This window comes from Polypterus senegalus, chromosome 4, assembly GCF_016835505.1.
Source record: "Polypterus senegalus isolate Bchr_013 chromosome 4, ASM1683550v1, whole genome shotgun sequence".
In the NCBI taxonomy this organism is placed as follows: domain Eukaryota; kingdom Metazoa; phylum Chordata; class Cladistia; order Polypteriformes; family Polypteridae; genus Polypterus; species Polypterus senegalus.
This window is the reverse complement of record NC_053157.1, coordinates 215,400,255-215,416,741: the sequence shown is the minus strand read 5'-3', so window position 1 is coordinate 215,416,741 and position 16,487 is coordinate 215,400,255. Positions and strand designations below refer to the sequence as shown.

The window sequence follows — 16,487 nt, the reverse complement described above, 5'->3', positions numbered from 1 at the left end:
GGCGTAATCACCAGTTAAAGGATGGAAAAATGTAGCGGAATACTCCCCTTTAGTAAATTGCTTCCTGGAAATTGGATAGAGAACATAGTTCTACCACCAGGATCTAGAAGATAAATGGTCTTCTGAGGCATGTCTCTTCTCAAAGAGCATCGGTGGACTGGATTGGGGAAAAAAAGAACCCACTGCCGTCCCTAAATCTGGTGGCTGTGCACAATCCTTCTCCTCTTCGAACGTCCATTTGGTAAAGGGGTTTGTTTTAGCTGCTGCTGTGGATGAAGTTGATCGATAAATGAACAAATCACAAAGCCTGGCCACAAACTTTTCTTCTGGATTTATGTGTACAGTGTCTAAAAACCCCAAACAATAAATCCCACAAGCCCCTCTGCATCTGTGCATACCTGCTTAAAGACACAGACCACACATTTACAAAAAGGAATCTGCACAACCAGTGTTGTTATTAGTTTTCAGCAAACAGGACGTACCTACAGTATAAACAAATGAAACCCACTATGTGGCACCACTACGGTGTAAAGAAACCATGTGGAATGTCGTAGTAGAGTTGTGTCGTTTGTTTCATTATAAGCACATTTCAATAGCCTACCTTCATTAGATTTTCTTGAATAATTTTGAATGACTTACAAACTGAACATGCAAGTTACACAGTTTTGGTCTGCGTATAACAAAAAAATCATATATGAGTGAGAAAAAGCAGAAGCACAATTTACTAGGCCTGTTTTAGGACAGTGGAGTCTAAGTACTGATTGAAGGAGTTAATTGATGTTATGAAGGGAATTAGCACAAGGGACACCAGAAGGTACTTTAAAACGAGTTCTTCAACTGGGAGCACAAATGGAAGATGTTTAAGTGGAAATTTCACACAAAAGTTTTAAAGTATTTTTTCACACAGATAATCAGTTGTCAGCTAGTATGGCTGACAGTGGTACCGTGGGGCCTTCAAATCTCAATTCTGAATTTTTAGAAAGACATAGATCAAAAAAGATGGGTGAGATAGTTTGGCCTGCTCTGACCTTTTCTTATGTTCTTAAGAGACTTTACTGTGCTCTCAGTTGATGGATTAGAACTGCTTTTTATTTGTTTTTGAGGTTGTTTGTAGTTTTGGTCATCGTTACAATTATTAGGACCTTTGTTTTTCATGGCCACTGCCATATTATCCTTGTCTTTTATGGATGAAGCCATATTGTTCACTGCCGCTATGCCTGTTGTCAGTCATCTTTAATGTATTTTGTCATTAGTCCCCCCTATATAAGATGGTGGCACATAGATTCTAGTGCCTGTGTATTGGATTCACTTTAAAATCACTGTCTTTGTTGTAGGTAGCTAGGGAAAATGAAAACCAAATGATGTTAAGGCCTTTTTGGCAAAATTCTTTGACTTACAAAATCTGGTTTATGTCTCTTTTTTATTCAGTTGTTGTTTATTTCTTGTCAGTGAAATAGACTTCTGTACCCTCTGTAGTTTATTACATGTTTACAACCTTCCATCCAATCTCATTCAGTGTTGTGTAGCCTACCTTAGCTGCAATGGGTGCAAAAAATAACACAAGCCCTGATGGAGCCCCTCACCATTGCAAGGTAAGTAAAAAATTATTTATAAAGCGCCTATCACAAACAAAAGTCATAAAGCACTGAACAATAAAACATAGAATAAAATGAAGGGTGCCACCATGTTGTGGTTTTGTTGCCATGACAGTGACCCGTTCATATGAGCCATGGTTTTGGAGATCGCAAACTGCAATGTCATTAGCATTATAATATAAAGGTGGACATTGCAGTCCAGGCTTTGTCCAAGATTCTGTATAAATTCATAACTGTCTTGTTTGTTAGCAGTGAACTTTTGGTCGCTTATAATCTTTAGGTTGGATTTCTTGACTTTTCTTTTGGTGATGTTCTCTTTGGTATTATTGACTTTGGTAACAACCCTTACTTGTATTTAAATTGCGTTTTTTGGAGTCATTCGTTTCCTGGTTCATGTTTCCCTTTTGTCTCAGCTTTTTCCCCACTCTGGCTAAACTTCAGATAGATGGGTACCATGAATAAATAGCACACAAAAGGGGGTGCCAGGTTGAAGTGTGTCATATTTCCTCTTGTCAGGGAGCTCCAGAAGTCCAAGCACTACTGATGTGATACCTCCATTTAAACTAAAGTCTAGGATTTATCAGTGGACACCAAGGGGGTCATCTTCAAACTTGTGTGGTCATCTGGGAATATTGCACCTATTTTTCACATATGCTGTTAGAAGGATGCATCCCCATATCTCACACCATGGTGGGCCGTCATTTGTGCATTGCTCTTAAAGTACTTTAAAACTGAAAGGCAAGAACATGTTAAAAAGAGCTGGAGTACCAAGTGAAAACCCTGTTTAAAACCCTTTTTTATTTAATGTAAAACATTTGCAGCATTAGGTGAACCTGTGTGATATTATCTTCTGCCTTGGTCTGCTTTCAAATGATGTCAACTTCCTGCAAGGTGCTCATAATTATTAAGCACTAAGTTAAGTTTAGTTAGACTTAAAGAAGTACAATGGCATGTACTTTGTGATTAAAGAAGTTCTTAAACGTGTTATGAATTAAATTGGCAGTAGAAGATTTCAGGTTTCCAGTTATTGTGAGCCATTTGTCTTCAAATAATGCCAAGTTAATTCCTCCCTTTTCTCCTATTCCTTCTTAAACTGTACCTGAGAGTCCTCAAAGGTGCTTATAAAGTGGACTTTCACCCTTTAAACTATAAAAGTTTGAAGAACAATGAGCTGTCATTTGTGTGCAGCAGCACGACTGGTAAAATTTTCGAGACGCCAGTGGTTTGGCACAGGTGTGTGTGTGTATCTGTGCGATGTGTGTCAGGGTGGGGGGCTTGGTATAATTTGAAACACACAGGGAGTTCAAATTCCTTTAGTAATTTCCAGCTTGACTCTTAGCCAATATGTTACCGAGCTCTGGAGCTCAAATGCAGCTGTTTATTTGCTTTCTTTCCATGACATTTCTGCTGACCTATTATAAAGATCATGACTGAAATGGCTGTAAATGGTGCAAGAGACGGAGCCTGACTCATTTTAGTGGTTTTGAAGCTGGATTGCTGTGGTGTAGTGGTTAATGGTTCCAGTCCCACCCCAGCCGCTGTTTGTGTGGAGTCTGCACATTCTCTCATGTCTGTGTGGGGTTTCTACAGTTGCTCCATTTCTCTTGTTACGTCCTAAAGACGTGTACATTAGGTTGATTAATCATTTGGTAACATTTCATATCTGCCATTAGTAATCCTTAATAACGGATGCACAATTTCAGTGATAGATTAGAAGATCTGAAAAAAGATCTGCAACTAATGAATGAGTGATTTTTAAAGACTGTGACATGTGAGTCACTACCTTGAACCCAAAGGACAAGGCTGAGTCTAAGGACTTCAGCTTTATTCAGCTTGAAACAGGAACAGCAAGGTTATTTATTGCAGCAGGAGCTACCACTCTACTGCACACAGACTCGGCAAACAGGCAGGGTCGGGGCCAGGTCAGTAGCCAAGTTATAATGTTCCCTGCATCCCCCCATCGGGCGATAGACGTGTTGCATGCAGAGATGGTGAGCTTACAGTTGCCTCTGTGACATTGCAAACCTGTGGTTGCGTCGGCAATGGACAAGCAGCCCTCAACAGCCACGTCAATCACATTTTGGCGTCTCCCCATTTGGCGTGATGCCCTGTTGGGGAGGGTCTCAAAAGAGGTCAAAAACCTCACATCCGTCCCCCAAGATGGGCTCAGCCAGGTGCAAGAGAAGGTCTCCGTTTACATGCGCAGCCCTGGGACTGTGGTGAACATCAAATGCAAATGGGCATTCGCATCCTTCTGTCTGTAGAGCTACTGAAGCGGGGCATGGTCAATCACCAGGGTAAACCGCCGCCCCCACAAGTAGTACTGGAGAGCTTCCACTGCTCACTTAATCGCAAAACAGTCCTTTTCTATTGGTTGAGTAATTGCGCTCCCTGGGGAGCAGTTTCCTGCTGAGAAAAGTGATGGGGTGTTCTTCCCTCTCAAAACATTGAGAAAGCACCCCCCCTCAACTGAAAGCACTTGCATCTCTGTGCAGAACAAATTCCTTTGAAAAGTCAGAATTGCACAGAACCGGGAATGAGGATAAAGTAGCTTTTATGTCTGAGAAGTCTTTGTCACATGCATCAGTCCAGACAATACTACAGTGCGTTCTGCCTTTTGTCTATTCAGTGAGGGGAACGCCCGATGTACAAAATTGGGAATGAAACGCCTATAGTACTTAGAGAGCCAGAGGAAGACACAAACCTGCCTCTGTGTTTCTGGACATTTATATGCAAGCACCTCCTGCTTGTCCATCTGAGGCTTGAGCACACCCTTCCCCATGGAATACTGCAAAAAATGGGTTTCCGACTTGCCCAGCCTGCACTTCTTCAGGTTAGCTGTCAACTCAGCCAGCCTCAAACAGTCTGCAGGTGGACGAGGTGAGATCTCCAGCTGTTACTAAAAATAACCACATTGTCGTGATACGCTCTCGTGTACACAGAAAGGGGACGCAGGATCTGGTTCATCATCCATTGAGAAGTCAACAGAACCCCATGGAGATCGAAAGGGAGCCTGATGAACTGCTCCTCTGGGGTGGCAAATGGGGTTTTCTCACAACTTGATTCCTCCAGAGGCACCTGCCAGTACCCTTTCGTGAGATCCACAGTTCAGATATACGAGGCTTGCCCGAGTATCTCCAACAAGTCATCTATATGCTGTAAGGTTTCTAAACTCATTTGGGACTCCCCCCAATGGGATGACATGTTGAAGAGCATCCCAAAGCATGATCACCGCGTCTGTGGAAACAGTTTTATTAGTTGCCGGGGCAACCACAAGCTCCCAGTGTGGAAGAGGCTCACAGCTAAAGCAGATCCAAGTGCATCCCACTACAATAAATAACTGTGCTGTTCCTGTTTCAAGGTGAATAAAGTTATTTTTGCTAAAGTACTGAGACTCAGCCTCGTGTTTTGGGGTGCAAGACAGGGACTCACACGTCACAACGTGGCATCGGGTACTTATCAAACTTGGAAATCTTGTTCAAGCACCGGAACTCTATACAAAACCAAGCCGAGCCATCCAGTTTTGAGACCAGAACAGTTGGGCTTGTCACTCACTTTTGCTTTCATGGATAACACCCAACTTGAGCATTTGTTTCACCTACTTGTGTATCACCTTTCTTGTTGCCTCTGTCAGGTGATACAGGGGCACGTGTACAGTTACACTGGATGCAGTTACGATCTTGTGTTCCGCAACTTCTGTCCAGCCAGGCAAGGTCAAAAAGATATCAGAGTCCCTTCCAATTACTTTTAGCAACTCTACCATCTGGACATCCATCAAGTCATCACCAATAGCGACTTCAGTCAGAGGGATTGCTGCTGACATGACCAGGGTCTTGTGTGGGTCATGCCACTCTTTCAACAGATTAATATGCAAAACCTGCATGGGCTTGCACCAACCAGGAATTATGACTTTATAATTCCCTGGATTATTGCACTCTTCCGCTACTGCTGGGCCAATCCAATTCACCTGAAATTTATGTGAGTCCGAAGGGAAAAACAGCAACACCTGATCCCCCTTCTTAAATTTGTGGAATTTGCTTTTCTTGTCATAATCACCTTTTTGTGCCTCCTGTTTGTGCTTCATATGTTCCACTGCAATAGAGGACAATTTAGAGATCTGTTCTTGGAGTGAAACGACTCGATCAACAAATCTCCTCCTGAGAGGTGCCTCGCGAACCCCTGTCCATTGCTCCAGAAAAATGTCTAACATCACCGTGGTCACTGGCCGAACAGCAATTCGAATGGACTCAACCTGGTGGATGCTTTGGGGACTCCTGAACAGCAAACAGGAGAAAAGGCAACACGGTATCCCAGGAGGTCGGGTCGTCAATGGCTACCCACTGTATCATGTTCAGTGTTTTATTAAACTGTTTAGTCAGGCCATTCATGTGCAGATGATAAAGAGTTGTGCTCAATTGCTTAATTTCAAGGCTCCCACATAGCTGCTTCATGACATGAGAGATAAAAGGTTTACCCTAGTCAGTTAAAATCTCGCACGGGATGCCAATATGCGTGAACATTTCTGAGAAAGCTTTAGCAACAGTTTGTGAATTTAACGTCCATACATCGTCCACCTCGGGGTATCTTGTCGCATAGTCAATCAACACGAGCATATACTGAAACCCATTTATATTTTTGGGGTGTGGGCCCACAATATCTAGCTCTACCGTCTTGAAGGGAACATCCAAAATAAGCATCGGTGAGAGGGGAGCCCTAGCGGGTCTATGAGTGGAAACAATCTGACAGTTGGAACACACCTTCCAAAACTGCTCCACATCATGGCCCTTATTCAGCCAAAAAAAGTGTTTTGAAATGCGTTCCCTTGTCTCCCTATGCCCACTTGGCACCACCAACTGCGATCTGTCCATTCCTCATCCAATAAGAAATCACCTGATATAAGAAACCATCTTAATTAAAAAATGTGGCATTTTAAAGTTTAGGTCTACCCTCACCAGAAAGTAAGAGTCATTTGCGATGTGGGCTTGTTTGAATGCAAAATCTAAGCTGCTGTTGGCTCGTTGTAGGCAGGCAAACTCTGAATGAGTGGCATTCTCTGCTTCCACTGCTCCTGACCCAGCATTGCGCTCACCCTCACTTCTACTTCGTCAGGATCCGTAGCGGATATTTGGTCTGGGGAGGTTGCCAGTGCAAGTGACAGGCTAGGGTTAAAAGTCCACCAGCCGTCCTGGGTCCTCACTTGAGGATTAGTCTCTCACCTCACTGGATAACAGGTTCAATTTCAAACCTGGCTCCTTGATTGACGTTGTCAGCGGCAAACCCCTCACTATCTACTACATAGATACTCTGCAGATGGCCACGACTAGTGGGAAAAGGGCATTCCACTTCCCTTTTAAAAGAGGCCAGGGTGAACATAGTCTCATATATTTTAGTGCTTCCATGGACGAAGTGAAGGTTCCCCCGGTCTGTGGTCCTATAAGGGGTCTGCCAGAGCAAGTCATGGCAGACTACACAGAGGTCAATAACAGATTCCAGAAGTGCCCCATTTTTTACATTAGGCCAACTTAATAGAGACCTTAAAATTGTCATTCACTAGCATTGTGGGGGAAACTTGCAAGCCGCATACCTGGGTCAGACCAATGTCCATGGTTTGTGCAGGTGAGAAGCGGTACTTCCAAGCCAGATGTCCCAGCTGGTCACAGCTAAAGCACCTGCATTCAGTCTCCACTATGAAATTCCTACAATGATGTCTTCCACCTGTGGCATCGCCGACCCTACAAGCCTTTGTTGGTTGGATCAAAGTCGGGGCCAAGCCCAGGTAGCCCCTCTGTTTCCAGGTAACTTGGGCGCCCTTCAGTCTGCAAGTCAGGTCTAACAGCGAGTGGACATCGTTCCAGAGTATCTCAATTATCTAGCATTGAGTGTCTTATTCAAAACTCAGCTGCAAGAGTCCTTACTTGAACCAGCAGCAGCGAGCACATCACACCCATCCTGCTCCATCTTCACTGGCTTCTTGTGTCTTATAGAAATGAATATAAAATCCTACTAATAACCTACAAAGCCTTAAATAACCTCACGCCAAACTACATCAGTGACCTCCTCCATCACTATGTGCCTGTCTACTCACTCTTGTTGTGCCTCACACTAATCTACACTCCATGGGTGACAGCAGGGCCTTCAGCTGTATAGCGCCCAGACTCTGGTCAGCTGACTCCATGAATTTCTTTTAAAAAACAACTCCAAACTCATCTGTTCAGGAAGTCTTTTAGCTCTACTTGACTTCATTCCCCTTCTCTCAGTTTACCTCTCTGTCAAGATGCTCATGTAACCTGTGTGTGTGTGCTGGACCATCAATTCTGTTGTCTGTTAGGCTTTTTTTCTCTGAATTCACTGTCGTAATCTTTTTTATTTATTTATTTGGTTTGTACAATGCTATATACTGTATACCTTGCTGTTCTTTCTTATATTCTGTAAGTGCCTTGAACATGGGAAAGGCGCTATATAAATAAAATGTATTATTATTATTAAGAGTATCTGCTGTGATGTTTAAAGCAAAAAACAAATCAAAACAAACAGATGTCTTTCCCAAAAACTGAAAATACAATGGAAAACACAAGGAAGCCTTTTTTAAGCATTGTGAGTTGTAATCATATTCTCATATTCGGAGAAGAATTGCTATAAATTCTATTATTTTACCAGAACCAAAACAAGTTCATATGAGAGACCTGAAAACAAACAGAAAAATGAAAGACTATCCAACCACTCGTGTTCACTGATCAAATTCATATCTTGGACAAAGCAGCTCCTGTACTGCACTGTATTTTATTAGCGGGTCTTCATGTTGTGAGTCAGGTAAGAGGTCCCAAGCAACCCGGCAAAATCCACTAGCAACCCATTATCTGCCTGTAGTGGATTATTAAATGGTAATGTGAGACACTAAAAATGTAAACATTAAACAAAAAATCTCAAGGAATAAAATTCAAACTACTCTAAAAAACAAAGCTGGAAATGTAAGTTTCCAAGATATGAGAATCTCATGAATTAAAAAAAAGGGTAAATAAATAAGCAAAGCAATCTTGCCAATCTGAATTCCTAACAATTCTGAAGTGTTAGTAATAATTCTGAATTAGCCCAGTGTGTGTGGTTGTGCCCTATGATGGAGTGGTGCCACATGCAGGGTTTTGTTTTCACTTGCAACCAATGCTGTCAGGATACGCAGCAACCCCTGCATCCAGAAAACTTCATTAGATGGATCAAAAGAGCATGTCCATTATTTGCTACCCCTCTTGGCTATTCAGACCACGTGGGTCAGTGGCTGAGGCACTGTGTGTTAAACTGCAGGGTCCCTGTTTCAACTCCTGCTGCTAGCTGACTGTATGGCCCTGCGTAAATCATTTAACCTGCCTATGCTGCTACTGTAAATTAATAAGTATATCTCTGTAAGACCAAGTCGCCTTGGGGGGGTGCTCTTAAGTATTTGTTGGCTTCACTTTTTTCAGGGTCATCAGGACATAAGAGATCACCACTATACAGGGTGGTCCAGATCTAATTAGGCAGATTCAGATTGTCTGGATGACTTTGATTTATGCGGGGACGATTCCGGTTCGGCGCGAAGACGATTTTCACGTTGTCAGTTCGCACACTTCTCGATGGTCTGAGATTTTTCGGATGATTTTCTATGTAATGAACTTAATAAGTTAAGGCGTAATGAAAATTGCATAATTAGATCTGGACCACCCTATAGAGTGTAGATAGGCCACTGATTGACGTGCAGTGTCTACGTTTCCAGAGTCAGCAGGCAGCATAGTTGTATGAAAGCCGTTCATCTTTTTTTCCCTTGATTTTAATGGATGCTCATCATGCTTCATTGTTTCTGGCGCCGCAGCGAGTGGCAGCAATTCTAGCAGCTCCGTGTATGACTTTATCTTTTTACCTTTTTTTCTCTATTTTTCTCTATTTCTCTGATCACTTCTACCACTTTCTTTTATGTGGAATCGCTCCCTGGACACTTTTTACTATTTTTACTACTTGACATGGATTTTTACACTCCGAGATTCACCCATTCAAGTATTCAACTTAAAGCACTGAGAAGAAATGCCCACGCCGGTGTGGTTCCCTATTTACCTGATGAGGTAAGAGGACGACATCGGGTCAGCCGAGCCGGCGCAAAGATAAAAGATAAGATAAAAGCCAAGCAGCTTGCGAAAAAATGGCGTTATAAACCGTCGGTGCCTTCTGTGATCCTTGGAATCTTTTGTTTGTGAATTTCCCCTTGGGATTAATAAAGTATCTATCTATCTATCTATCTATCTATCTATCTATCTATCTATCTATCTATCTATCTATCTATCTATCTATCTATCTATCTATCTATCTATCTATCTATCTATCTATCTAATCCAAAGATGGATGTTTGTCAAATCTCTAAACAGAAGAGGATTTTACAAGTACAAGAAGTTGCACTGGAATGCTGACCATAGTCCTGCTCTTTGCTCTCCCAATGGCGCTTGTCTCTGTGGTTCTTTGTAGCTCTCTGCTCTGCATGTTGCTTGTTGTACATGCTGTGGCTGATGCTGCATCTGAATTCTGCAGCTCAGATTTTGAAATTGCATTACAAGTCCTAAGGAGCACTTTGGCTTGAGGAAGAGAAGATTCAAGTCCCAAAACGTGTCGGCAATCTATCGTAAATGCTGTTCGCTTTCCCTGACTGCGTCAGCCGTGGAGATTGTTTTTCTTTTTGTTTGAATGTTGTACCTATTTAAATATATTTTCTCCATCGTTGGCTCACCCTTTAAATTGGTATATCTTTCTAAAATTGACCCTTTCTCTTAATGTACAATTTTTTTTTAGCAGTGATGGGCAAAACGATTCACACAATATTGAATTTACAGCAAATCTCAATATTTTATATCGCAAAAAAAAAATCCTGCTTTACTTCCATTGAAATTCATACCATTCAAAGGAAGAGTTTTCAAGCATTAATTCCATATGTGCTATGCCTGTCATTTACAATTTAAATAAAGATTTCTAGTGGAAAAAGAAAAAATCATCAGAGTCCTTTGCTGTCATGTGAAGACCTTTTCTGGAGTCGTCAGTCGTGTGTTGTGCTTATTCTGCTGTCACAGACTATCACGATCACTTTGGCAATTACAACAACAGTCTTGGCAATCGCAATCCTAAAGATGCATCAGAAATAGAAAAGAATCGTGAAGCTCAGTAGCACAGGAAATGTGCTTGGGTTGGCAGTGGCGACTATTCAAGTTTTCTTATGGGGAAAACACAGTAATGTGCACAATGGTGCGTGTTGGTGCATCTTAATGTGGAATATAAGCAGCATTTTTAGCAAATGTACCACACTCTTCTGCCGTGATAAGAACGACAGGTATATGTAGAATTGATTTTACCCAAGTGTGTTATGCAGGTAAACATGGAAGAGTGAGCGAGGCTTTAAGGAGCAATATGCTTTGCTTTTCTCCCCTCAAAAATTTTGACCCAAAATGATGATTTGTGAGCTTTGCATTTCACATCAGCATGAGTTTTGTAAAACAATGCCTGTTGTTTAGTGTCATTTCACTAGTGGCTTTGTTTATTAATACAATGTGATTTATGTTCCTCCCTTTTTTCCTATGTTTTCATAATTGCTGTTTTAAAAATACATTGTCCAGTGTGGCAGATATATTTTTGTTATGTTTCTAGATTCTAGATGAGAGCCATTGAGCTACTTGTCTGTCTTTTTTTTCTCCTTTTTTAATGGATGTTCATCATGACATCCTACTCTAATCCAAAAAATCCATGTTTGTCCAAACTCCTAATATAGCAGGTTTCTACAAGTAAAACAAGCTGCAATAAAGTACCTGCCATGGAGTTAGTGGTCCAACAACTCCATGCAAACTTTCCGAAGTTAAGCAATATGAACAAAGTGTAGCGGGCCCTTCTGATAATGTTTGTCGTTAGTCCCATGTCGTCCACATGCAGGGAAGCTGATCAAAGCAGTAATGTCTGGGTCACCTTCTAAGTCTGGGAACACTGGTGCTGTCTTGACAATTGAAGGCTGAGATGTCTTCTCCTGAGTCTTTCAGAATCAGATCACAGCCTCGTGTTCTGGTGAAGGTTCTGCTGAGGCAGGAAATGATTAGCATTTGATGGTCAAAAATAGAAATGGTGGCAATGAGAAAAGGAAATGTAAACCTATTGTCTGCTTTCTGAATGGCTTTCTCTGCTCTAAACAGCCTGACACTTTGCATTGACACAAGCTCGACTTCCATTCTCTTCGACTGTGGAGCACTTGTTGGCAGGTCTTCTTCACTCAACTGATTAAATGTGCTCACTTTATACTTGAGTGTTCCTCAACTGACTTCCTCTCCCTTTGTTCTGCCAACAGGTGACCGTTACATTGTAGCAGACTGTGGTGGTGGCACAGTGGACCTCACCGTCCATCAAATTGAACAGGTACAAGGAACCCTGAAGGAACTCTACAAAGCATCAGGTAGGATATTCATCAATAACTTTGAAATGGGTTTATACATTTCTGCACTTTACTATGACCCTAAAATGAATGAATGGATGGATGGATGGATGGACAGACGAATGGATGCAGGCATTCCTGTGTTGCCAGATGTTTACATTTGGAAGAAGGTTAATATTTCCAATGCCTTTACTGGCTTAGGCACTGACTACGTCATCAATAAGGTTTGCCCTGCAGGATTAGTCACTGGGCCGTAAACTATAGGATATTAAACTATAAACCAGTTCAGTTCCAGCTTTTGAGTTTCTGTGTGTCCACCAGTAAGTCATGTCTCCTGTGGTGCCCAGCTCTAGACATTTGAAGGCATCTGCAAAATATTTCTGTGCTTTGAAGTGGCTGATAAGCAAAACAACCAGTTATATTTCACATACATTTTCACAAAATTGCTGGTAAAATTTGTCAGTCATTTTCCAACCCGCTATATCCTAACACAGGGTCACAGGGGTCTGCTGGAGCCAATCCCAGCCAACACAGGGCACAAGGCAGGAAACAAACCCCGGGCAGGGTGCCAGCCACCGCAGGACATTCACACACCAAGCACACACACTAGGGACAATTTCGGATCGCCAATGGACCTAACCTGCATGTCTTTGGACTGTGGGAGAAAACTGGAACACCAGGAGGAAACCCACACAGACACGGCGAGAACATGCAAACTCCACGCAGGGAGGACCCAGGAAGTGAACCCAGGTCCCCTAACTGCGAGGCAGCAGCGCTAACACTTCACCACCGTGCTGCCCCCAAAAATTTGTCATGCAAGCAATTTGACAGTTATGAAATGTGAAGTTACTGATAAACTTTCTCACAGTTTTTACTGTTTTTTTGGAGGGAGATGGGAAGCAAAATATATTGAACCCTGAGTGTTTGGCAGCTCTTCACACCCCTTTAAGACCTGTAAATATGACAGGGTGTGGGCGCAGATGAAAACAACTGGAGAAGAGCAGCTTTTGGAAGTGTGACATGGCTGAACACAACCCACTATGCAACAAGAAAGACATAATTCTAGACAAAACACTGTAACCAAGATAGGTAATGCAATTGTAGTCCACAGTGGATGAAATGCTGCCACTCCAGTCTTTATTGAGGTCCTCCCTGCCTTTGGTGTCACCTTTTTGAAGTGTTCACTAAACAAGGTGTCTTCCCATCAGCCATAGAACGCTCTCACTGCCTGATGGAAGCTGCAGTCCTGTGTCAGCTGTAGCACAGAGTTGCAGATGAGTTAAAAACTGTGAAGCCCAGGGTATGTACAGGCACCCTAACCCGACACAGACAGGCACAGAGACATGTTTTGCACACACACACGATTTATTTACAGTTCACAGCTCAACACAGACAGTAAGCACAGTCCCTTCTTTGCCACCCGTCATTTCACCTCCACTCCTCCTCAAGCTTTGTCCCCTTCCTCCCGACTCTGGCCATCGAATGGTGGTAACTGACCCCCTTTTATAGGGCACCCAGAAGGACTCCAGGTGCCCAACGAGCTTCTTCCATCAAATAGGGCCCTGTAAAAGTCCAGGCGCCCACTGGTGGTGGCCATGGGCCCCAGCAGAGTTGACTTTCCATGCTCATAACCCATGGCCCATCTGCAAGCTAAAGGGGCTGCCCTCTGTCGTTCCTTCCATACTCAGGACGTCACGGCTGGGTAAGGGCTCCAGCCATCCTCCACAAAACATAAGGAAAAAGTTTTTATATATACAGTATATATGTATCTATTAAATAAAAAAATCTTGGGTCAAGACATAATCATCTCGGAGAGACACTTTGAAGTCCCATGAGACAAGGAAGTGAGACAAAAGGACAGCTGCTGTACAGGCTTTAAAATGATCAACACGCAGCGCAACATGCAGATCATGCAGCATGGCAGCAGCAGCAGACAGCCAGCAGTGGATCCGTCCGCATCTCCTTAGTTTGCGTTCAGCCCCCCTTCACAACGCGAGTGGCAGAGACACAAAGTGGCTAGCGTGAAGCGCGCCCCCGGGGGTGGGCAAGCAAAGCGAGTAGGGAGTACATTTTTCACTTAGGGGTGTACTCACTTTTGTTGCCAGTGGTTTAGACATTAATGGCTGTGTGTCGAGTTATTTTGAGGGGACAGCAAATTTACACCGTTATACAAACTGTACACGGACTACTTGACATTGTATCAAAGTGTCATATCTTCAGTGCTGTCCCATGAAAATATATAATAAAATATTTACAAAAATGTGAGGGGTGTACTCACTTTAGTGAAATACTATATACACACATATACATACACATTCTAATCACCATTATTTACACAAATTTCACTGGTCGCAATGCACAACTGTCTTGTGGCTCATCCCTGGCGGTTATGATTGACTAGAAAAAGGTGTAATATGAAATAAGTTACAGTATTGCTGACATATATTGTATATATGACATAAATATATTGATACACTCACCTAAAGGATTATTAGGAACACCTGTTCAATTTCTCATTAATGCAATTATCTAATCAACCAATCACATGGCAGTTGCTTCAATGCATTTAGGGGTGTGGTCCTGGTCAAGACAATCTCCTGAACTCCAAACTGAATGTCAGAATGGGAAAGAAAGGTGATTTAAGCAATTTTGAGCGTGACATGGTTGTTGGTGCCAGACGGGCCGGTCTGAGTATTTCACAATCTGTTCAGTTACTGGGATTTTCACGCACAACCATTTCTAGGGTTTACAAAAAATGGTGTGAAAAGGGAAAAACATCCAGTATGCGGCAGTCCTGTGGGCGAAAATGCCTTGTTGATGCTAGAGGTCAGAGGAGAATGGGCCGACTGATTCAAGCTGATAGAAGAGCAACTTTGACTGAAATAACCACTCGTTACAACCGAGGTATGCAGCGAAGCATTTGTGAAGCCACAACACGCACAACCTTGAGGCGGATAGGCTACAACAGCAGAACACCCCACCGGGTACCACTCATCTCCACTACAAATAGGAAAAAGAGGCTACAATTTGCACGGGCTCACCAAAATTGGACAGTCAAAGACTGGAAAAATGTTGCCTGGTCTGATGAGTCTCGATTACTGCTGAGACTTTGAAATAGTAGAGTCAGAATTTGGCGTAAACAGAATGAGAACATGGATCCATCATGCCTTGTTACCACTGTGCAGGCTGGTGGTGGTGGTGTAATGGTGTGGGGGATGTTTTCTTGGCACACTTTAGGCCCCTTAGTGCCAATTGGGCATCGTTTAAATGCCACGGGCTACCTGAGCATTGTTTCTGACCATGTCCATCCCTTCATGACCACCATGTACCCATCCTCTGATGGCTACTTCCAGCAGGATAATACACCATGTCACAAAGCTCGAATCATTTCAAATTGGTTTCTTGAACATGACAATGAGTTCACTGTACTAAAATGGCCCCCACAGTCACCAGATCTCAACCCAATAGAGCATCTTTGGGATGTGGTGGAACGGGAGCTTCGTGCCCTGGATGTGCATCCCACAAATCTCCAACTGCAAGATGCTATCCTATCAATATGGGCCAACATTTCTAAAGAATGCTTTCAGCACCTTGTTGAATCAATGCCACGTAGAATTAAGGCAGTTCTGAAGGCGAAAGGGGGTCAAACACCGTATTAGTATGGTGTTCCTAATAATCCTTTAGGTGAGTGTATATATATGTATGCATGTGGGGTGTTCCACTGGTCAGGCCCTCAGCTCACAGCCCCAGTGTTCTTCTCACGGTCTACTGTGGAGTTTGAATGTTCTCCCTGTGTCTGCCACTTTATTCTCCAGACTCACCACCTTTCCTCCCAAACATCAAAAACATGCATTTTATGGTAATTACAGTACCTATCAAAAGTATTCATCCCTTAGAAATTTTTATACAACACTAGCTATGTGTGCCCACCTATATTGCGCGTGTTAAAGTTGTCTGTGAAGGGCTCCCTGTTTAAATGCGGCTGCCAGTCGTGAGCTGGGCCCTTCGTCGCACAGCATTATGATTTTTTATAAGGGAAACAAAATTACAAAAGAAAACCCTTGGACATTGATTCGATAGGAACGGCCTACTAGGAATCACTGTCCGAATAGTAATTATGTGGTGGTGTAGGAGCATTTCTGCTTCTGTCCATTCACAGTCCGTCTCGTTTTCACGACGCTGTCATTTCCTCTCACAATGTCTTCTCAACCTTTCTCCAGTCTCGCAGGTTGCTTTGTGGCAATCCAAAGAGTAAGGTAATATACACAGAGCAATGGTTATAAAAGGGGGACACATAGGTATCCAGGCTCTTTAAAGCATAAATAGGGATCACTTCACTGACATGTGAGCAAGCCACGATACAACTGTGAAACGCTCAGCACTCGCCGGCTACAACGTAACAATAATAATTTCCGGAACATGCTGTTACGTTGTCATTCATTTTACCCACTGTCTTTCTTTCATTCATA

The 16,487-nt window shown here is 42.8% G+C and overlaps 1 protein-coding gene across 2 annotated transcripts in view; it reads left to right on the top strand.

The window, feature by feature from the left end:
- hspa12b (heat shock protein 12B) overlaps positions 1-16,487 on the top strand; it is a 118,357-nt gene that overhangs the window by 87,391 nt on the left and 14,479 nt on the right. For both annotated transcript variants that reach the window (XM_039751944.1, XM_039751945.1), the window contains one exon: positions 11,935-12,039. In XM_039751944.1, the coding sequence (XP_039607878.1) occupies positions 11,935-12,039 (105 nt within the window). The remainder of the gene's footprint in view (positions 1-11,934; positions 12,040-16,487) is intronic.